We start from the raw sequence: 23,902 nt of genomic DNA, 5'->3' as shown, positions 1-23,902 counted from the left end.
AGAAGTAGAGCAAACATATGTGAAGAAGTCTTAGGGGATCATACTGCAATACAATGTTCTCAGGGGGAATAATGACACTCCACGTTTTACAACAGAAGATGGAGGCCTTTTCAGATCATGTGGCCACTACGAGAATCAGCCGCTGTGGAATGGAGGCTTCTTAAGAACTGGGAAGCTTATGTCAAGAAGAGGAAGGGGGATGAACAGGTAGAGAAGCAGATGGATGTTAAGAAAGAAAAAAGAGCCGAAACCGGTTTGGCTCAGTGGATGGAGCGTCGGCCTGCGGACTGAAGGGTCCCAGGTTCGATTCTGGTCAGGGGCATGTGCCTGGGTTGCGGGCACATCCCCAGTGGGAGATGTGCAGGAGGCAGCTGGTTGATGTTTCTCTCTCATCGATGTTTCTGATTCTCTATCTCTCTCCCTTCCTCTCTGTAAAAAATCAATAAAATATATTTAAAAAAAAAAAAGAGGTCACATTAGAGCATTGGTGCTCAAAGTGTTTACTAACCCTTTGAAGTCTCTGAGACAAAATTATGCATGGGTAAAAGTCATTCAAAGTGCTAGATAACCAATGGATTTTAATGTTACGGAGTATAAAACGTTCCTAGATAAGGTTTTAGATTCCTCATTGCAGCTAACTTAATAGTCGGTTGCAAAATAGCAGCCAGGAGCAACAAGGGCTGCTATGACAGGAAATGAATTATCTTGCCTGTTTTCTATCTGTGGTATCTTTCGAGGTCAGTATTTGCAAGAGTTCTGTAATAAACCCAGACGGCTGCCCAGCCTTCATGTGATCGATGTGAGCTGTTCCGAGTTTATTGGTAGATCGTGAGCCCAGTTCAGCCCAGTAATTTGATTAGCCTGGGAAAGAATGTGGTGAAATGGAATCTTTAGGACTATGAACTTTCCAGTGTGTAACAGATTTTTACCACCTGTTTCATTTCCCATAACTTGCTCTCATATCAAATCCAGAGAAAAGTTCTACCTGACCCTATACTATGTAATAATTTACAACATTATATTGAAGCTTAACTGTATCTTCTTCTCTTTCTCTTTTTTTTTGTTAATCCTCACCTGAGGATTTTTCCATTGATTTTTAGGGAGAGTGGAAGAGAGAGAGGGAGTGACAGAGAGAAACATTGATGTGAGAGATACCGATTGGTTGCCTCCTGCATGAGCCTGACCAGGGCCCGACCCAGGGAGGAGCCTGCAACCAAGGTACCCTTGACCAGAATCGAACCGGGGACCCTTTGGTCCGAAGGCCGATGCTCTATGCTCTATCCACTGAGCAAACCGGCTAGGGCTCTTCTCTTTTTAAAAAAATGCATTTTGCATTGTAGAATAGGAAAGGTACTCAGCTCTACTTTTTTGGTTTTAGAACGGTTTTCTACATGTTCTTCTTTTTTAATCCTCACCCAAGGATATTTTTTAAAAATTTATTTTAGAGAGAGAGGAAGGGAGAGAGAGAGAAAGGGAGAGAGGAAGAGACATTGATGTGAGAGAGAAATATTGATCAGTTGCCTCTTGTGTGTGCCAGGACTGGCATCGAACCCACAACCTAGATATGTGCCCTGACCAGGAATCGAACCGGCAACCTTTCAGTGTATGGTATGACACCCAACCAGTTGAGCAACACCAGCCAGGGCTACATGTTCTGTTTTAACAACTTTTCTTTTTTTGTCCAAAGTAAGGATTTGTGGTCTATATAGCAATATGAAATCACCAGTAAACACAGTCTAGATTGTTCTGAGCGGCATGACATGTGGCTTAGTGTTCTGATCATAGGTGGATTTACTACAAAGCTAATGATACCTACACTTCTATGAAGCTAATTATACCTCCATTTTTAAGGTTCCTCATTTGCATACGCCCCTTTTATATTTGTAATGTTGAATCTTTTTTTTTTTTAAAGATGCCCATTCAAATTTAAAAGGCTTCTGAGACAAAATTTTTTTTTTTAAATATATTCCATTGATATTTTTACAGAAAGGGAGAGGGATAGAGAGTTAGAAACATCGATGGGAGAGAAACATCGATCAGCCGCCTCCTGCACACCTCCCACTGGGGATGTGCCTGCAACCAAGGTACATGTCCTTGACTGGAATCGAACCTGGGACCTTTCAGTCTGCAGGCTGACACTCTATCCACTGAGCCAAACCAGTTAGGGCCCGAGACAAAATTTTAATCTACCACACAGTATATATTCTTAGCACCAAGAATAGTAATCCTTTACTGACAAATAAGCTAAAAACCATCCTCATGGGGCTCCTTTTCAAGTGAAACTTTTGAGGAGGCAGCAATATTTGTCCTTTTCAGACCCTCAGGCTCTAAGAGAACTTCATATTTTTTAGCCTCAGTGCTCATAAGTATTCACCAACTCTTAACCGTCTTTTCTTTCTGGATTTCTCAGCCCCTTACTCCAGAGTCTTCTGTTCTTTGCTCTCCCAGTGTTATCATGTGATAAGAGCAGTGGCAGCAGCAGCGCAGCACTGTGCTAACTGCTCCCCATGCCTGCCTCTCTGAGGGTGGAGACTCCCCTGTCCGCATTTTGCAGACGAGGAGACAGTCTGAGAGAAGTTCATTAACTTGCTGAGGTCACGCAGCATGGCCAGTGCTGTCGCTGAGACTCAAACCTGGGTGTTGCTGGTAATATCTCTTACTGGTTTCATCTTCCTGCTCTCAGTCAGATGTCTTGGGATGAGAATCTAAGAAAATCTCAACACAAAGTACCGTCTTAGGGCCTAGAAGCTTTTATTGTTTTACAGTGTAATGTTTTATTTTTAATCTGGGTGTTAGGCACACAGGCATTTTTTTCTTCTTCTTTATATCCTGTGCTACATATTTTATGAACATTCTTTTTATAGCTACAAAACGTTTAAGAGATTGTAGAAAAGAACAATTATTATTTTTATGAAATACATTTTTTTATTCATGTAATTGTAGCAATTTAAAATGCAAAGCAAAAAGTCCCATAAAAAAATATCACCACCCTGCCCTGGCTAGTGTAGCTCAGTTGATTGGGCGTTGTCCCAGGCACCAAAAGTTTGCTGGTTCAATTCCCGGTCAGGGCACATGCCTGGGTTGTACGCTCAATCCCTGGTACTGGGTGTGCAGGAGGCAGCCAATTGATGTTTTCTCTCACATTGATCTCTCTCTCTCTCTCTCTCTCTCTCTCTCTCAGTCTCTCTCTCTTCTCCCTTCTCCTTCCTCTCTCTCTAAAAGTAAATAAAAGTAAAAATCAGAAAACACATGTCATGTCAAGTGATACATCATTCTATAGTGTTTTTATGTTTATATATAGAAAGGATAGACATTATTAGAATTATTTTAGTTATTTTGTGTGTCTAACAAACCGCCGCAGAAGTGAGTGGCTTATAACAACAAAAACCAGGTATTTACCTGGGCTTAGGAGCTCTTTAATGCTCTGTAGAGCTTGCCACAACCAGTTTCAGAACTGCCCCCGAACATGGAGGAGTCTTTTAGTTATCTAACTTCATTGGTCTCTAGGCAAACAGATCAGCAGTTGCCTCGTATACATCAGGACATATGGTCAGTATTGCTTCACTCCTGTGTTAGGACCCATAGCCCTATGTACCTGGCACATGTAGACGTTTGAGGAAGATTCATGAACAGTGAATTAAATGGTGGTGCCTTTTGTGGACCTGGCTTCTTCACACTGAGCTGTCTTTTTGCCCGGCTTAGGTATTTGGCTCGAGTAGGGGAGCTTGAAGCTACTGATACTGAAGACCCAAATCTAAATTACGGACTTGTTGTGGACTGTGGCAGCAGTGGCTCCCGGATTTTTGTTTATTTTTGGCCAAGACATAATGGGAACCCCCATGATTTGCTGGACATCAAACAGATGAGAGACCGCAACAGCCAACCGGTGGTTAAAAAAATCAAGCCAGGTACTAACGGAATATATTTGTTGTCAATCTCTCTTATCTGTTACAGACTTGGGAGAGGAGAGAAGAGATATCCTTTTCTCTTGGGAGTCTGGATAATGGGAGGCATATCTCATTCATTGCCTCCCTCCCTCAATTAAATAAAAGTTTAGGACCGTAAGCAGAACCTGTTGGGAATCAGTTTCTGAGCGCTTCTGAGTGCATGTGATCTGCTTTTTAAAGAAAGTATTTTCTGTTTCTGAAGGAATCTCTGCCATGGCAGACACTCCCGAGCATGCCAGCGATTACCTTCGTCCTCTGCTGAGCTTTGCTGCTGCGCATGTGCCTGTGAAGAAGCACAAGGAGACCCCCCTCTACATTCTGTGCACCGCGGGCATGCGGCTTCTTCCTGAGAGGTGAGATGCAGGGGCTGAGAAACACGGAAATGGGTGGCAGGAGAGAGGAGCGGCTGATTCCAGGCGTGTCCCCTGTGGTTTCCTGGTCTCAAGGCGGGATGTGGATTCACCACAGAGTTGACAGGTGGCACTAAAAGACTCCTTGCTCAAAAATAGGGCAGATCTACCCCTGTACCCAATGATTTCACAGGAAATTGTTCACACCTTTATGTCATTTGCTTCTTTGGGATCCATATCTATCTGAGATGGCTGTAATGATTCTTAGTTTTGATTGAGGGTTTGGAGCAGTGGTGATGGTGTTCAATTTGGATCATGAGGCACCCAGAACGGGAGCATAGTAACAGAATGGTAGTGGGAAGGTCACCAGAGGGACCGGGTACCTGGGGGCTAGTCGGACGGCTCGGGTAGGAATGCTGCTTTATGTGTAACTTTGCCTGACTCCCTGGTGATAGTTGGTGCTACGTGCAGAGCTCAGGCTTCATTGCTACACTGACCAGTCTTTTCAAGCCCAGCCAGATAAGTCTTTTCCACTTGACCATGGCAGTTAGGCCTGGCATCTTGCTATCTGGTCCCTCTTCCCTTACTGGAAGAGGAGGAGGAAGAGGAAGAGGCAGTGGCTATACTTGGCCCAGATCCCTCTTTGTGATGTCTCCCCTTCGACCACTTCCCTGGCCCCTCCACAGATATATGATCATGGGATGGGAGTGAGCTCCCTTAACTTAGAATTCATCCTTCTAGAATGTTCATCATCTCACAGGCATCAGGCATTTTTTCTTGGTAAACAGCAGTTCCCTTTTTCACAGTTTCATTTTGTATACTTGGCCAACAGTGAAACGTCAGCTATACATTTAAGGCTGCAATGCTGCTTATGCCAGACATGCCAGACAATATAACATATGTCAGCGCTTCTTTCAGTAGACTATTTCCTTCTGTTGAGACATGCAGCTACTGGTTTACTATCTGGTTTGCTGTCAAGAAGCAGATAATTTTATACAGCCATTCATCAACTTGGGGGCCTTCTAGCTCCTTATTTTCCCATGTATCTTGGTCTTTAAAAAAATTTTCTTTTTTAAACTTATTTTTAAAACCAAACTTTAAGTATTAGAGCTGCAATCGTACATCATTAAAGGAAATCTTAAAAGTAAAAACAAAACAGAAAACAAAAAACAAAACACTTACAATCGTACTACTCTATCAAACTGTTTCATTTTGTCACATTCCCTTTCTCTCTGTATGTAATTTCTACAAAGTTGCAATCATACTGTGCATGCAATTTAGAATTTTTGTTTTTGACATAAGTAATATTTACATTGTTCAAAATTTTAGAAACCCAGGGAAGAGTATAGATCAGCAGTCGCCAACCTTTCGGACCTCACGGACCACCAGGGCCCGCGGACCACCGGTTGGCGACCGCTGGCCTAGATAACACAGTAGTGCCACATCACAAGTCTGTGAATAGCCTTATTTATGTCTCACCGCGAAGGAGCGGGTAGGAGGGCCGGAGGAAAACTGACTTGGAGGTAGAACATTAGTCAGCCAGCAGGGCGATGGTTTGGCCACGTTTTGTGTGTCTGGAGCAAAGGAGAGGATGGCCTCATCTCCTGGCACTCTGTCAAAAAATTGTCCCAGCAAACCCCACTATGTTGTTTTACTTCATTTGTCTAAATGTTAACTGTCAGCGTGGAAGCTCTGAACATTAATATCTATTTTATCTTAAGAATTTTTAAAGAACTTGCCTTTTCTTTTAACTTTTTTTCTGATCACCTCTTTTTATAATGCCTAACTGTATCCTGGGTTATGAAGTCATTGCTACCTCTAAAGCAACTGTAGTTATTGACATAAGTGTAACTACCACTGCAAAAACCTGTTTTGTATAAACGATGTTTTACTACTAATTTGTTAGCATTTGTAAGCAGTATTCAAAATGGATTTAAATCAGCTGGACTATATTTTGAATTTATTGGCACTAGGTTTTATTTTTTTGACAAAGGCCTGGACTAGTAGACTGTTTCACCAACCTTTTATTTTGTAATAAAAAAGCCTTTTAAAAATTATAAAGATAATACAAGGTGATATTTAAGGGGAAAAAAAACCTTTTTATTATGGGAAATTTCAAACATATATAAAAGTAGAGAGAACAGTGTAATGAATCCCCATTAACCCAGCTTCAACAGTTGTTAACATTTAGCCATTAAACGTTTTTTAAAAAAACAACTTAGAAAATGAAAGTTAGTGTTTTGTTTTTTAATATAAATTGGAATCATAGCATATGTTGTTTTGTAACCCATTACAACTCAAAATATATTGGACAAATTTTCATGTCAATACATGTAGATATAAATTGACCTCATTTCTTTTAAAATCTGTATAGTATTACATTGTGTGGATGTACTGTAAATAATTTAACCAATTCCTATTGATGTAATTTAGGCTACTTCCAATTTTTCATTGTTATAAATAATGCTGCAGTATTTTTCCTCTTTATATTTTTATTTGATGATGTCCTTGCATTAAATTTCCAAAAGTGTAATAGGTGGGGCAAAGACTAAGGACATTAAAATTTTTGATAAGTAGTTCTGGATTGCCCATTAGAAAGGTTGTACCAGTAATTTTCATTCCAAACAGCAGTGTATGTTGGTGCCCCTTCTTTCATATCATGACTAAAACAAGCAAGCCCTCTTCATTGGGTAGTTAAGAAGCATAACCAATAGGGAGAATGAAATAGCACCTCGTGTTCCCAATGTGAAATCCATGTTGCATGAGTTTTATATGTAAACAATGAATTTTTTTAGAAACTATACTTGACATTATATTGGAAGATTATTACATTAAATTCTTTGCTTTGAAGTGCTAACAACATAACTTTACTAAGTCATGCTGACAACTATCTGAGCCAATAGAATATTTTTGTAATGACTAATTTTAAAAATACAAAATAATTGGTCTTATTTTTAACCAACATTTTTCTCTAGATTCTTATTATTACTTCTAGCTTTGTTTCTTTGCTCTTTGTCTGATAACATGATGATATAACACTGTAGAGGAAAAAATTACCCTATGGATACTAGGTTTCAAATGTTAATCCCAAGTTGTTATAATCTTTGGATTTTGATCCTGATTTGGGGTTCTCAAATGATAAGATTTTATAAAGAAAAATAATTCAGCCATGAAATATAGAAAAGGAGATTAAAAGTTTATTGTAAGCTTATGTGCAGGATTGTGTAAAAATCTGTGGCCTGACAGTGCTGCTTATGTGGAGAAGTGAGGCATTGTTTCTGAGACTGTGCTCTGCAGTGTAGCAGCTTTCTTTCATAGTAGTTAGGAGTCATGTAATTATAGCTATTTTATAGATTGCAAAACTGTACTTCACCTTCCTGCGGTTTATGTAGCCTGTGAGAGGCATAGAACCATAGTCTCATCGTCACTCTGACTTGTAACATTATATAAAGAAAATGTATTACTATTGCCTTTTAAGTCAGAGGCTATATTTTGGAGGCAGTTGAAACCTTTGGAATCAAAGGAGCTACCATAGAAAAGCAGGCCTGACAAGGGATGGGGTGGATGAACAGTGAGGTCATAACAAGGCTATGAGGAAGGTCAAGATGAGGCTGTTTGTGAAAAGAGAATTTAACAATTAATTTTGAACTTTTTGTTCTCTCTTACAGGAAGCAGTTGGCTATCCTGGCTGACCTAGTGAAAGATTTACCACTGGAGTTTGACTTCCTCTTTTCACGGTCTCAGGCAGAAGTGATCTCTGGGAAGCAAGAAGGTATTGGGCCTTGAGGGGCACGCTGGTTCACCTCCCAGCCAACCTTGACCTAGTCTCTCTAACGGGTGTTTAGGATTATTTTATATATCTGATTTTTATTTTTCTGACAAAACTTTTCTTGATTATGCTATCTAGTTTATTTGCATACTATGCATTGGTATTTGCTTTAGAATGCTGCCCTCTAGAAGTCATAAATTTATATCGTTTTTAACTTTGTGCTAAGGACTACGTTTATAAGAATGTATTAGTATTTAATGGTGATTCCAAATGGATCTTTGGTTACCTATTAGTAGTTTTGAAAACATACATACACCTAAGGGTTGTACTAAGTTTGCCAAATTCGAATGTAAAGCAAATTATGAGTTTAAAAGTAAGGGGAAACTTTAATCTCAGGCACTGATCAAGATGAGTTACTTTTTTGTTAAGGGCTCTCCCTTTTTTACACCTATAATGCAGTATAGATGCTTCCTAAAAACCCACACTATTGGCTTTGTAGTTTTGAGGTGGAGTTGAATGTGTGTTCTCACTGTGGCCTATATGATGAATTATATTTCATTTCTTGAAAAAGACTTCTAGTTGCCATCTACATAAGGGAAAAGATTTACCGTTTTCAATTTCAACATTGCGTTTTTCAGCCCTAAAATTTTCATTTGGCTCTTTTTCTGTTTCTTTGTTGAGACATTCTGCCTTTCCATTCATTATAAGACTGATTTTATTTCTTTGTTATGTAGCTGTTTTAATATCTTTGTCTGATAATTCTAACGTCTCTGTCATATCAGGGTTGGCATCTTTTGACCATCTTTTCCCTTATGAGTTGAGATTTTCCTAGTTCTTTGTATGCCAAGTAATTTTATATTATATCCTGGGCATTTTGAATATTACATTATGAGACTCTGGGTCTTGTTTCACTCGTAAGAAGAATATTGATGTTTGTTTGAGCAGATAGTTTACCTAGCTTGGTTCTGGCCTCAAGGTCTGACCTGCCTTCTGTGGGCTGTGATTCTATTGGTTCATTTTCAAAGCCATGGCACTGTTATTGAAGTCCCATGCGTGTGCCAGGCGTTGGCCAATACGGAACCTGGGCTTAGCCCATACAAATTGGTTGTCTAGCCCCTACCTCAGTTCTCAACACCTTTGATATATTGTTTAGAGTCAGATCCATGCATGTGTAGCTTGGAGGTGAGCCCAGGAGTTCACCACTTTATTTCTTCTCTCCACGATCTCCCCAACACTTTCCATTTCCCCAGGGCTCACTGTCATGGTCCTCCGGTTAGAAAGCTAGAGTTTTAATTTGTCCGCTCTGCCATGCATTCCCATGATGTGTCTGCATCCAGGGCCAAGTGGTGGAGGACAGAGGGGAAGAAATAAGCAATAGGGATTTGTTGCAACTCTTAAGGCTGCAGTTCCTTTGATCAAAAAGGACTCACATCCCTCGGAGTTTTAGGAACCTGCCCAACAGTCACCTCTGCTGCCGAAGGATTGCCCGGTGGGAGAGAACAAAATTAAGGAAAAAAAGCAAGGGATTTTCCCCACTCTCCCTAAACCTTTGGAGTCCCCTCTCCTGCTCCTCAGAACAGAAAGCAAGGACTTAAAGTTCTTTCTGTCCACACTGGCGTGTACTTTGTGTTTCAGTCAAGCTGCCTGTGAGTCCAGGCCAGGCAATGTAAGAGAAAAAGATGGGACGCTCATGACTGGTGTGGTGCTTTTTTAAATTCTGATCTCTGTCCCAGTGTGTCTGCTGGCATTTCTTTCAGACTTCTCAGAAAGCTGCCCCCGACATGCTCTCCAGAGTTTATATTGTATTCAGTGGGGAGGTTGGTGGAATGTGCTTACTCCATCTTGTCCAGAACCAGAACTCCAAGATTTACTTTGTGTAATGTTTGTTTCTACACAATAATTCCTATTCATTGTAGGAAATTGAGAAAATGCAAATAGTTTTAAAAGGAAAAGCATCACAAGATAAAAGATTTTACATTAATACATTGAGAGTGTAGAGTAAAATACTATTAGCACTTTTTCCCCAAGAAAAGGAGAATAGAGCAGCCCTGCGAGAGAGGTGCATGCATGCTGTAGCAGTCGAGAACTAAGCGAGGGCTTTTCTCTTTCTCTCCTAGGGGTTTATGCATGGATTGGAATCAACTTTGTTTTGGGAAGATTCGACCATGTGGATGGTGAGTAATGTTTTCTTATGAAGTTCTTTAAGTAGGGCTGAAGGTTTAAATCATACCCTACCAGTAAGCATATAAGCACTAATGTTGGGTTGTTTTTCTTTTTTTAAAACTTAAATTGCAAAAAAAAATACATATAAAAAAACCCAAAAAACTTAAATTGCTTCATTGTCCAGCCTAATTTGCTTTCTTTTATTTCTTTTAACTCTTTAATATGGCAAGTTTCAAACTATCACAAAAGTAGAGTAAATAATGAAATGAACCTCTATGAATCTGTTACCCAGACTCAGCACTTACTAACATTTTGCCATTTTTGTCCCCACACTCCCTCCATACAACACAAGTTTTTTTTCCTATTGGATTTTTGTAGAACAATAAACACCTTAATTACATGAGTTAAGATGGGAGGAGGATATATTTGCCCTTGTGGGCCTCATCTGAGTAGGGCTTTTATTGATTTGAGAGAGGAAAGGAGGGAGGGAGGGAGGGAGGAAGGGAGAGAGAGAGAGAGAAACATGATTAGCTACCTGTCATATGCGCCCCAACTGTTCCCTGTTTATTTTAGAATCAGATGCTGAAGCCCCGCAGGAATTGGCAGCAGGACGCAGAAGGACAGTAGGAATACTGGATATGGGAGGAGCCTCTCTCCAAATTGCTTATGAAGTTCCTACCTCAACCTCAGTCCTTCCTCCAAAACAGGTATTTTACCTTTTAGGGAAAGTCACTGGGAATGTCAGTATTTAAAAAAGAAGAGCACTGTCTTTGGATTTAGACCAACTTGCCTGGGTACAAATATTTGTTCAGAGACTTGCGAGCTTGTGTTCTTTCTCTGAGCCTTAGTTTCCTAATATATAGGAAGGGAACAACAGTAGTATCTACTTCATAAAGTTGTGAGGATGAAATACATCCATGAGTGTAAAGCACTAAGCAGACTGGCAACCATATAATAAATGTTTAATACATTTTAGCAATTATAAGTATACTGCCTGTCTCCTAAAGTTGCCTTAGAGTTAATCATGATAATGCATATACATCCCAGAGCACACTGTTCGGTACATACTTGTTCATTAAATTTATTCCCTTGTTCATTAAATGATTACCAAATGATCATTTATTACCAATGATTTCATTCTTATATTTCTTACCTGACTAGAATGTAAAGAATGTACTTTGAGCCCTGGCCAATGTGGGTCAGTGGTTGAGCGTTGTCCCATGCACCAAGAGGTCACTGGTTGATTCCCAGTCAGGGCACATGCCTGGGTTGTGGACTTGATCCCCAGTAGGGGGCATGCAGGAGGCAGCTGATCAATGATTCTCTTCATTAATGTTTCTTTCTCTCTTTTGCTCTCTCTTCCTCTCTGAAATCAATGAAAATATAAAAATAAAATAAAAATAAATCTTAATCTTAAATGCCTAATGTATTTTTTATACAATTCACAAAATTGTGCACATTCACAAAATTATGCAACCAAATGAAACTTCATATTCATTATTAGTCATAAATAGATAGATAGAGCACCTTTTCAATGGAGGTACAATAAAATTGAACTTTCCCAATTCCAATGTCACAGGGAACATTAGGACTTCTTGAATCGTTTCAGAAAAGGCCATAGAATACATCTCATGATGATTTCTCAAATTCCTTAAATTTATTTTTTCCAAAGGATTTTTTTCTAATTATGAAAACACTACATTCCCATTTTAGAGAACTGGAAAATGAGAAAAGTACATGCAAGATAATGACATCTGTAGTATTTCTACCTTCTATATAACTACAAATTGTGTTTTAGTCTCTAACTTGGTATTTAGCCTCCCTGATTTGTTCTTTTTTATACAGTCTTGTCACTTTATGTTTTTGTTTAAAATAATGCTATGAGGATGAAAGAATGTTACAGATATTTTAAATAGTCATATCAAATGAAGCCTGATGTATAGCAATGTCATAGCTTTCTAGAAATCAACCTAAACTAAAATTCCCTTTTCCCCTTTTCATTGTATTACAGGAAGAGGCTGCGAAGATCCTGCTGGCTGAATTCAACCTGGGCTGTGATGTGCATCACACTGAACATGTGTATAGGGTTTACGTCACCACCTTTTTGGGTTTTGGGGGCAACTTTGCCCGACAGCGCTATGAAGACCTTGTGCTGAATGAAACGCTTAACAAAAACAGGTACGTTTGACCTGGGGTCTGTGCTTCCGAAATAGAATGTTGTCAGATTGCAGATATTAGAAATGTTCATATCCTACTAAGATACGTCCTTGCTTTCTTCTTCCTGACCAGCCCTGCCAATGGGGTAGCATCTCGTAGAGACCCTCCGGTAGTTGATCTGGTAGTTGAGACCCTCTGGTAGATGATCTGGGTGAGAGTGCATTCTGATCTTTGTTACATAACAGGATCCATAAAAAAGTACAGCAGCTTATTGTGGTGACCTCTTGCTGTGTCTCACTTCAGACCTCATGGGATTGAGATTAAGTTGTTAATTTTAAATGTGCAGTATAATATAGATTCTAGCAGTTCCTTCTACATGGAAATGCTCAAGACATGCTTGTTGAATTACAGTGTAGTTGCATGTTTTGTGGGAGTTAGGTTCTGTAGTGTGCTTAAAAGATAAAAAGCATGTGTAGTCAAAATTAACCTTTAAGTTATTCTCTTGTTATTTCCAGAATGACAGTTTTCCTTCAGCCTGGACCAGATCACTGATTTTTTAAAATTTTATTTAAGTACCAGATAAAGTAGTTAGGCCATAATGTACAAACAATTGTGGGTTTCTTTAGCATTAAAAATTATTTTATAGTCCTAGCCGGTTTGGCTCAGTGGATAGAGCATCAATCTGCAGACCAAAGGTTGCAGGCTCTTCCCTGGCCCCGGCCTTGGCAGGGCTCATCCAGGAGGCAACCAATCAATGTGTTTCTCTCACATCGATGTTTCTGTCTTTCCCTCTCTCTTCCACTCTCTAAAAATCAATGGAAAAATATCCTCAGGTGAGGATTAACAACAACAAAAATAATAAATAAATAAATAAAACATTTAAAATTATTTTATCATTCTGCACAATGAAGGAAAGCATAAATGGCAGTTCTTTTCACCATACAATTATTTACCCCCATTTGTTTAGCTAGAAACACTACTTTGAAAAGGTATTGATATATCCCATTTGTAGAAGTACTGGTATATGTTAGTTTTCTACAGCTCTAAATTATGTTGGGAGCATGTTAAAAAATATTGTCTCATAAATCTTTAAAGTTTTTGTAAGAGTTCAAGAAGTTTTGGGAGAATCCTGTTATCCTGGATACTTGATAAATGCATTGAAATCAAGCAGTGTGTTTGTATTCTGAAAATACTCTTAAATCCATACAAATGTTACTTGGGTTATGGAGCTCAGTTCACTCCTGCTGGCACTATGACATCTGAACAATTATTATGAAAGTTTCACACCAATTTTGTTTTGTTCCTTCTTCGTTAGTCACTGTGCTTCCTTTACCATTTTCTTCCTTTGTTGTTCTGCTGCTCTTTTTTTCTGCGTCTGCTGTTTTCTACCTCAGACTTTGCCAGGCTGCATCGTCTTCCCACACATTGGCATTTTCTTGCCATGTATCTAAGTCATCTGGTAATTCACATAAGTGATTATTCACCTTGTGTGGTTGCTAATCTATCAGAGAAACCTGTGCTTCCTGAGATGTCAAAACTTCCTGGTTCTATCTTCTTAAAACAATTTTCTAAGTTTTCCTTATAGTTAGTGTCACATCCCTAAAATGGGTTCCAGTTGCCCAAGCATTTTGTTGTGTTGCCACATTCCCATTCTCTTTTTCAGTCTTTATCCTTGTGTGTGCATCCTCATCTCAGGAAGTCCACTCTTCATGTCTGTCTGCTTAGGAACTGATGCATAGTTAACCACAGTTGGCAGTTACTTGGTCTGCACTTAATTTTCATCCCTGCCCAGATCTACATTTTTTTAAAAAATGTTTTTGTTGATTTCAGAGGAGGAGGGAGAGGGAGAGAGAGAGAAACATCAATGATGAAAGAGAATCACTGATCAGCTGCCTCTACTGGCACGCCCTCTACTGGGGCAGGAGCCCACAACCCAGGCATGTGCCCTGACCTGGAATCGAACTGTGACTTCGTGGTTCATAGGTCAATGCTCAACCACTGATCCAGGCAAGATCTGCATATTAATCTCCTCAGGAATGAGAATACTGTCGCTCTTGGCAAGTATAGACTTTAACCAGAACTGTGTGATAGCCCTTCCCTACCCAGTCACAGCCAGGCATGTGTACCTCACTATTGCCAGCCATTTTAAAAAAAATTCTCACCTGAAGATATGTTTTTCATTGATTTTAGAGAGAGGAAGGGAGAGAGAAACATTGATGCAAGAGAAACATCAATTGGTTGCCTCCTGTATATGTCCCGTCAGTGTATGGGACGATGCTCCAACCAACTGAGGCACACCGGCCAGGGCACTATTGCTAGCCTTTGACACTGCACCACTCCAGGTCCTCTCCTGAGGAAACTCCCCAGTCCCTCCCACTTCCCCTCCTTCCAGTAGTTCTTTTAAACATTAGAACCACACTAGGCATGGTGAGGTCTTTGCATTTTAAAGAGGCAAGTGGGAATGAAGACTGGATGGAGAATAGCAGATTCACATCTCCAGTTTTACTTTACACTGGGAAATATACATGTTGACTAAAAGGTTGAACAAAATTGATCACTGCCATATTTCTCTATTTTTCCTTTTTGCTTTTTTTGCTAAATTGAATTTGCTTAAATATTCATGTGACTCAACTACATGGTAATACTCTATCCTCATTTCTGGGGAGGTCGTGCAAAAGAGCAACTAGGTATCCATGAAGCACATTCTTAAGCCAGGTTTCTTCAACTAGGCGTTTCTTAGAGTAGATTGAGTACAGTAGTGATGATGTGTTTTGTTGTTGTCACTGCAATAGGTTGTTGGGCCAGAAGACAGGTCTGAGTCCTGACAGTCCATTTCTGGATCCTTGCCTGCCCGTGGGACTCACAGATGTGGTGGAGAGGAACAGCCAGGTCCTGCATGTCCGAGGAAAAGGAGACTGGTCGACTTGTGGGGCAATGCTGAGCCCCCTGCTGGCTCTCTCTAACACCAGCCAGGCCTCCCTGAATGGCATCTACCAGTCACCAATTGACTTCAACAACAGCGAGTTCTACGGTTTCTCTGAGTTTTTTTACTGCACGGAGGATGTGTTGCGCATCGGTGGCCGCTACCATGGGCCAACATTTGCCAAGGCTGCTCAGGTAAATTATTAATAAGAAAGATGACTCAGGCCACCAGTGGCTATTTATTGGATGCCTAATTTTGCTCCAGGTGCTATGCAAAGAGCTTTGCATGCATGGTTTCACTTGACTCTTTACAGGAACCCTATGAACTCTGATTTTACAGGTGAGGAAGTATAGTATTTAGGGGAATTAAGGAATTTGCTATGCTATTCTACCTTCAATTAGTTAAGCTTAGCTTCCCAGTGTCCTCTCAGCCAAAGTATCCCCAGCTCCAAAATTGTTGTGGCAGCTAATAGTTTTCCTCTAACTCACCAATAGTCTTGTTTAATGTTTGTGGCCAAGTAGTGTCATCTTTAGATATTTTTCCCTACTGGGTGTTTCCAGTTGTAATGTGCTTTTGGAGATGATGTCACACAAGTGGACAAGTCCATTTTCACTTTCTTGGTTTGAGCTATTAAAAAGTTGAAGTGGTGTACGGTCACTGAGAATATTAGAAAGATGTGAAAATGTGCAATGATGGGGGAAGTATTCTTTAAACTTAAATTCACTTTGAACATATATAAGACTCAAACATCCTATAGGCTTAAATCATTAGTTACCTGGACAGGTGAAAGTTCAACTAGCTTTCTGTAGTTCCTGCTTTAATTTAGATTCATCACTTTGAATTTTTGTGTAGAGTTCTCTGATCTCTCTCTTATCAGAGAAATTTATGGGAAGAAGCTGTTCTCTCTTATATTTTTTATCTTTTCCTTCCTGCTTTCTTATAATTCTCTAGGGTTCTCTTGGTGGAAGACGTCCAATGGAAGAATATGTGTACTATTCTGTTCCCTAAAGGCAGTCCTTAAGAAATATTGAGGAAAACCTGGTTCGTGTTTGCTTTGTCCTCTCCAGTCTCCAGGATTACCCTCATATTTCCTTTTCTTTCCCAGCGTCCAAGGGCTCCCTAACTGTCCATGGCCTGAATCTTTCTCTCATTTTAAAACTTAAAATTTTTTCCCCTTGACCACTGCTTGCCCAAGTTGGTAGTGGCTTAATATGTTCTCTTTCCCAGGTAAAAGAGATGATTTTATTTTTATTCCCTTATTCTTTTTCACTTTGACTCTTATTTTATCTTCCCGATGATACCTTCCCTGGCCACCACAGCCAAAATTGCAGGCCTCCCCAATATTACCTATTACCTTTTCCTGATTTATTTTTCCTGTGAGCATTTATGTCATTTAACACATTCTGTACGTGTACATGTGTACGTATGTATGTATATTTAGTTACTAGAGGCCCAGTGCATGAAATTCTTGCATGGGAGGCGGTGAGGGGGGCCCCTCAGCTTGGCTTGCACTCTCTCACAATCCAGGACCCCTCAGGGGATGTCTGACTCCCAGTTTAGGCCCGATCCTGCATTAGGCCTAAACTGGCAGTCGGACAATCCCTCTCGCAATCCGGGACTGCTGGCTCCTAACTGCTCTCCTGCCTGCCTGCCTGATTGCCCCTAACCACTCTGCCTGCCTGCCTTATTGCCTCTAACCCCTCTCCCTGCCTGCCTCATCATCCCTAACTGCTCGCCTGCCTGCCTCATCGCCCCTGTTTCTGCCTCTGCCCCACTGCTGGGGCTTCATCTGGAATGATGTCCGGAAGGTTGTTCGGCTATCTGGTCTAATTAGCATATTAAGCTTTTATTATTATAGATTGTCTCCCATCACTAGAATGTAAGCTTCTGAGAAATGAAGAAATTCAACAGAAATTTTTGTCTGTTGTATTTACTGCAGATCCCCTGGCACCTGGAATAGCACCTGGCACATAGTGAACATTCAGGAAATGTTAGTTTACAAACAAAGCAAAAGGAATGATTCCTTTGGTGAGAATTATCACATGGAGGCAGTGCTAGGTGTTTGACGATTCTGTTCCATCTGCTCTTCCTGCTCGTGTCAGTCCTTTGTAGAGTAAAATGACGCTCTCTTCGAGTTCTGATGTTGATATTTCTGGTCCTAACCTTACCCCTCTCTGAGGCCTACGAGGCTTAGGAGTCATCTCAGGCTGGCTTTGTACTGGACTTGGAGGTGCTAGGAATAAAAAGGAGTATTTCTAGCCCAAGTCCTGGGACTTGTGTTGCACAGAACCTGGCACAGTGTTCAGTGAATGAATATGCCATTTATGATTTCCTTTGTCAACTAGTAGCCCACAAGCCACTTTAGAAATGGAACAGCTGTGACTGTGGGGGAAGTTTATAGAGTTTGCCTCCAATTTCATGTTGCATAATTTCTCTGTGGTCATTCCAGGACTACTGTGGCATGGCTTGGTCAGTACTAACTCAGAGATTCAAGAATGGCCTTTATTCATCACATGCAGATGAGCATCGACTCAAGTAAGTAATTTCCTTTTCCCCCTTACATGTGGCCTTAAAATGTAGATAAAGTGTAATGAAGGAGAGCAAGTGAGCAATACTAGATTGGATTTTATGTTGAAGGAGAATTTGAATATATCAGATTTTGATTTTCTGAGTGATAGGGGCCGAATAATGAGCCTATTTTAGCAAGGCCAAGGGAAACCAGTGGTTACCAGAGTTCACACCAAGTGGTTTGAAATAAAAACTGATGGCCTTTTTTAAAAAAAAAAAACTTTATTAAAATACAAAATATGCAGAAAAGTAGACATAACTAACGTAAACCCTCATGTAACTATCACCCAGTTTCAGCAAATGTCAGTTTGGTTCAGTGGTCCTCTCATTTTGTAAATATTTTAGTTTAAAATTTTAAACTCATGAACAAAAATAGTACAATGAAATTCTGTGTACCTCTCTATCACCCAGCTTCTCTACTGGCCAATCTTGTCTCATCTATTTTCCCACCCACAACTCCCTTCTTGTCATAATTGGGTTATTTTGAAGCAAATCCCAAACTTCATAATTACATATGTAGATATTTCAGCATGTTGTCTGAAGATAAGAACTCTTAAAAAAAAAAAAAAAGAAAGAAAAACATAGCCATATTATTATTACTGCAGAAAGGTGTTCTTCACATTTGTGGTAAATGTTAAGTTAAAGTAGACTCAAATTTGGCTCCACCTAGTGGTGAGGAAGGTGAAGCTGGGAGAGAGATTTTTGCATCCCGTGGGAGTATGCAAAGGAAAGCATTAGAATTGTTTTACTTCTAATGTAAAATTTTATTGATGAGTTATTTTTGTCACACAGATATCAGTGTTTTAAATCGGCTTGGATGTACCAAGTCCTTCATGAAGGATTCCACTTTCCCTATGACTACCCAAACCTACGGACAGCCCAGCTGGTATATGACCGGGAGGTTCAGTGGACGCTGGGAGCCATTCTGTATAAAACACGATTCCTACCACTCAGGTATGGTGGACTAACAAAGCTGGCATCTTGAGCTCAGAATAGGTTTCTTAAGCGACACGTCCCACAAACAAACAAACAAACAAACAAGCAAACTCGCTTTATTCCTACCAGGTGGACTGCTCTTACTATGTTGAAACAGAAAGAAGGTTGAGCATTATGGGTCTGGAGTCCGTTCCTCAGCTTTGCACTTTCAGAAATTCAGTTTTATTTGTTGATCCACCACAAATCAAACTTTAGGGTTGAGCTCTCACTAACCACTTCCAAGACACTGAGAAATTAAAATGGCATTCTTAAATTACCCTGGAAAACACATCTGGCCATAAAACTGGGGTAGGCTGTCTGTCCAGAGCCATCTCTCCCAATGACCAATGCCAGGCTAGAGATGGTGCCACTGCCTCGAAGGCTTTCGGTGGGCCCGAATTCCAGCAGAAGGTGTGAGATGTTCCGAGGGGGGAAATTTTCATCACACGATCATGGCCTTATGTCTTGCTGTTGTAAACCAGAAGGTATTTGGGATAATCTTTAGGTACTCTCTCCCTGGATTATTTCAAAACTAAAATGAATTCTTATTTTTTGATGCCTGTTTCACTAAACTCAATACTGTCAAAAGCCTTGCAGGTGATAGAAGTCAGAGAAGTGGGGAGCTAGAGAGTGTGTGCCCTCCGCGAAGGGCTGGCCCCTGTCATGCAGAAGTGATGGCCCAGCATTTGCCACTTCTCATTTGTCAAGAGAAGCCAGAAGTCCAGATTTTATATGCAGTCTTTCAGTTTTGAGAGTCACATTTAAAAACAGTAACACTGCAGTTCAAACAAAACAAAAACCGATCTTTTATCTGGACCACCAGAGAAGGGCTTCTGTTCCAGACAGGCAGGCAGACCACTGCACTTAGCTTTCCATGTCTCTAATGTTTGTCCAGATTATAATAGAATTGATCAGACGACAGCTTTCTTTAGCCATAACCTAAATTTTTAGAAAGCATAGTAACTTTTAAAAAAGATTTAGACATACTCTGATTTCATATACAGTAGGTCCTCGGGTTACGTCAGAGATTCGTTCCTACGGCATGACGTAATGCGATTTTCGCAGTAAGTTGGAACCCACCTACATAAACACCTATGTCACTCACATGGAGCACATACACAGCAGTAATGAAGTGAAACAGTAAAAAAAAATTTAAACTCCTGACCTTTACTTGTGGTAAATAAATAATAAAAAACATAAAGCACATATGTACATACGTCCAAATGATGGAACTTTTTTTTTATAAATAAATGGGAGATGGCAACGTAACCATTAAATGAGTATGTCGAGTCCGATGTAACCCGAGGACTGCCTGTATATATATGTGTGTGTGTGTGTGTGTGTGTGTGTGTAATTTTTTTTATTTCAGAGAGGAAGGGAGAGGGGGAGAAAGAGAGAGAGAAACATAAATGATGAGAGAGAATCATTGATTGGTTGCCTCCATGCCCCACACTGGGGATCGAGCCACAACCCAGGCATTTGCCTTTGACCGGAATTGAACCCGGGACACTTTGGTCCACAGGCCGACACTCTATTCACTGAGCCAAACTGGCTAGGGCTGATTTCTTGATTGGATTCAGGGACCACCCTCTTCTTGTTAGTACTACATTTACAAACTGTTAGGTCAGAGTGTTAAGGGGCCGCGGTTAAGACTAATGTTATAAATGACCAGTCTTGCCCTACTGTTCACTTTTTTGCCTTCTGATTTTGTCCCCAGATTCTGGAAGATTTAGGCCTGTGTGGCGTCCTCTTTAGGCTTGGAAAGGAAGGTATAGAAAGAATCACACAGCAGCCCTGGGGTTGGGGGCATGATTCAGCTTTGCTTGCTCAATGGAGCTGGTATCCTAGAATGTTTGCGTGGATGGAATAAATGGGCTAACATCACTGGGCCTTTTACATCAGCATAAAGGTTTCTCTCTGAAACTAACATTTCTTTTCACCTTCAAACTGTTCCCTAGGGATCTACGGCAGGAAGGTGTCCGACAGGCCCATAGTAGCTGGTTCCGCCTCTCCTTTGTCTACAACCACTATCTCTTCTTCGCCTGTATCCTGGTGGTGCTATTGGCCATCATCCTGTACCTTCTGCGGCTACGCCGAATTCACCACCGACAGACTCGAGCCTCAGCTCCATTGAACTTGCTGTGGATTGAAGAGGTGGTGCCCATGATTGGGGTACAGGTGGGGCCTTGAGGCCGAGTAAGGACTGTGGAAGCTCAAGTACTCCAGAGTTGCTGCTCATTGAATTCCACCACTTTCTTGTAATGGCTTCGGATGCTGTTTTGCCTGACCTGGTGGATATTTTGGCATTGGAATTTCCACTTTAATATCTTCTTTAATTCCTCTCAATCTCCAGGTCCTCTTATCTGAGAAGCTGTAACTTAGTCTGTGAAGAACTAAGTAATGAGAGATTGGTGCTAACAAAGGTGACCAGCCTTAGTCCAATTGAAGCACGCTTCTCCTTTATCTGAGAGATCTGGTGTGTTCCAGGGATCTAGACTTTTCTCCCCCTGCTAAAGCATGAAGTTTGGCATTGGGCACCCTGGAAGCTGAGGTGAAACCAGACTTGGAGCGTCTGACACAAACCGAAGACATTCTAGCAAGTGCAGCAGCCCCTTCTTTCTCTGTAACAGAGAGATCATTTATGTGGAGGTCCACAACCCTTAATAGGGGTCCAAGATAATTTGCAGTTCAGTGGAACAGATATGAATTTCCAGGCAACCAAAATAACACAACGTCTTTGTTTCTTTGACAAAGAAGCCATTGAGTGTGGACCAAGGTCCCTGACAGTGTTGCTGATGTTAGTTTGTGATTTTAAAAGGTTAGAACCCCTTCTAAATGAATGGATCATCAAAGATTTTGACTAAGTCTTATCTGATGTCTTGTATGACCAGGACAGAAAAATTTTCCATGTCTATGTGCCTCAGAGGCTGTTTGGGCATTAATTTTTCTTTTTGAGTCTTAAATATGCTTGTAGGATGGAGAAACTGTGATGGGTATTGGAGACCTGGGTTTGGTTTCAGGTCACTGTCCTATAGGCCTATTTTAAAAAAAATTATTATTTTTTTTACTGATTTTATTGGGCTGACATTAGTTAATAAAATTATTTAGGTTTCAGGTGTACAATTCTGTAATACATCAGCTGTATATTATATGGTGTGTTCACCACCCCAAGTCTCCAGGCCTATTTTTATGAGTCCGTATACAGGAAGATTCAAAAGAGTTCCTTTATTTCACTGCTAAGATCAATAAAAGCAATAGTTTGGGAAGGGATATATTTGGGTTGTTTTTATAGAAGGAAAGAACAATATCAGGATAGTGGGCAAAGGCAATAAAATCGAAGTTCTTATTTATTCATATTTTTCTGAGAAATCGAAATTTTCTCAATTTGACTCTGGGTTTGTCTGAAAAGAAGCAAATTCTAAACTTTGGAATAAATAGATAAATCTGTTATTAAGCCACATGGAAACTTTCAGAACCTTTGTTAAAAGATTGCTCAGTCACAAACAGCATTTCCATTAATGAGGAGAGAGGAAAAGCCATAATTATTGCATTTTCATCCGTGACCCTCCAGGAGCTTTGCTCCTCCTGGCCTTTACGTTGCAGGAGGATTCATTCATGAGCTTCCACCTTCTCTCATGGTACTTTCTTTATACTTTATCCTTTCCTATATGTAGCCTTGAATGTCCTGCCCAAGAATGTGCTCCCAGAGTTGAAGTAGCTTTCTTTTTTTTTGTCATCTTGATTTCTAAAATTAGATAACTAGGGGAAATGGACCTTGACTTTCAAGGGAAAAAAGTGAAAACGATTTTTTATTTTTTTCTCCCTTTAATTCTCACCCAAGGATATACTTTTATCGATTCTTAGAACAGGAGAGAAACATCAATGTGAGAGACATTGATCAGCTGCCTTCTGCATGGACAATTCTAGCTATTTAGGTATGTGCTCTGACTGGGAATCGAACATGCACCTCACCCTCACCCCCAGTGCACAGACAATACTCCAAGCAACTGAGCCACCTGGCCAGGGCAGAAGTGAAATTCTTAAAATGTAAATTTCATACTGGAAGCAGAAGGGAATTAAATGCTTCATAAAACAGAGAAAAATCAAGGTAAAAAAATGACAAGTCTTGAACGGTTTTCAAATTAGATAATAATGGATCTGGCCAAGTATCTTATAGTTTCCTTTGGAAATATATTTTTAGGACTTATATCACAGTAATTTCTAAGACTTCTAAATTACCTTGATTTTCTTTGACTTATCTTTCTGTCACTGTAAGCCCTCGCCTTATGAATGCTGCTTATAAATAATGTCAAAATGTTTTTCTTAGCCCTTGCCTACTCAGGTAACTCTTTTCCTCTCACCTTGGTTTCCAAATACTATTTGCATTTTTCTTGTAGATCTAGTCAGTGATCTAGTCAAAAGCTACCTAATAGGCTAACGGTGATCCCTTTTGTGTCTCAAAATGAAGTTGAAGCAGGGAGGAGGTGGTGATTAGTCCAGATTGAAAGCTCTTATGAAGTTATTCTTCCTGGTTATAATAATAATAGCTACCATTTGTTAAGTCCTTAATGCAGCCGTGGGCAAACTACGGCCCCGGGGGGCCGGATCCGGCCCGTTTGAAATGAATAAAACTAAAAAAAAAAAGACCGTACCCTTTTATGTAATGATGTTTACTTTGAATTTATATTAGTTTACACAAACACTCCATCCATGCTTTTGTTCCAGCCCTCTGGTCCAGTTTAAGAACCCATTGTGGCCCTTGAGTCAAAAAGTTTGCCCACCCCTGCCTTAATGTGTACCAGACATTCTGTTCAGATTTTTATATATATTATTCAATCATATGGCATTCTTTCAGATTGATATTACTGTGTTTTTTTTTTACAGTTCAGAAACTCAGGATACTTATGTTTATAATTCTTTGACTGTAAATGTATTTCATATTCTTAATTTATTTTAATTAGTCTGCTATCTCCTGTATATTATTTTAATATTATAATCTTGGCCTGTCTTTATTGCCGTGAGTAAAACGTGTCAGAGTTTCATAGTATAA

General features: G+C 40.1%; 2 protein-coding genes and 1 pseudogene across 2 annotated transcripts in view; 2 read left to right on the top strand and 1 right to left on the bottom strand.

Annotated features, from left to right (window-relative positions):
- The first annotated feature begins 3,428 nt into the window (after positions 1 to 3,428).
- Positions 3,429 to 22,312, top strand: ENTPD7 (ectonucleoside triphosphate diphosphohydrolase 7). The gene is made up of 11 exons (XM_014456886.2): positions 3,429 to 3,549; positions 3,703 to 3,908; positions 4,150 to 4,300; positions 7,966 to 8,069; positions 10,184 to 10,240; positions 10,803 to 10,936; positions 12,241 to 12,407; positions 15,179 to 15,503; positions 17,759 to 17,844; positions 18,670 to 18,831; positions 20,811 to 22,312. The coding sequence occupies exons 1-11, from the start codon at positions 3,467 to 3,469 to the stop codon at positions 21,040 to 21,042; spliced, it is 1,707 nt and encodes a 568-aa protein (XP_014312372.2). The 5' UTR covers positions 3,429 to 3,466; the 3' UTR covers positions 21,043 to 22,312.
- LOC102422373 lies at positions 13,657 to 14,913 on the bottom strand (annotated as a pseudogene).
- Positions 22,313 to 22,451: 139 nt separating the features above from the next.
- The window catches only part of CUTC (cutC copper transporter), a 44,536-nt gene continuing 43,085 nt past the window's right edge, over positions 22,452 to 23,902 (top strand). Inside the window, exon 1 of the mRNA XM_023754845.1 lies at positions 22,452 to 22,490. The gene's annotated coding sequence lies outside the window, so the exon portion shown is untranslated. The remainder of the gene's footprint in view (positions 22,491 to 23,902) is intronic.

This window comes from Myotis lucifugus, unplaced genomic scaffold, assembly GCF_000147115.1.
Source record: "Myotis lucifugus unplaced genomic scaffold, Myoluc2.0 scaffold_66, whole genome shotgun sequence".
NCBI lineage: Eukaryota > Metazoa > Chordata > Mammalia > Chiroptera > Vespertilionidae > Myotis > Myotis lucifugus.
Note: the sequence above shows the minus strand (reverse complement) of the source record. Positions and strands in the feature narration are given on the sequence as shown.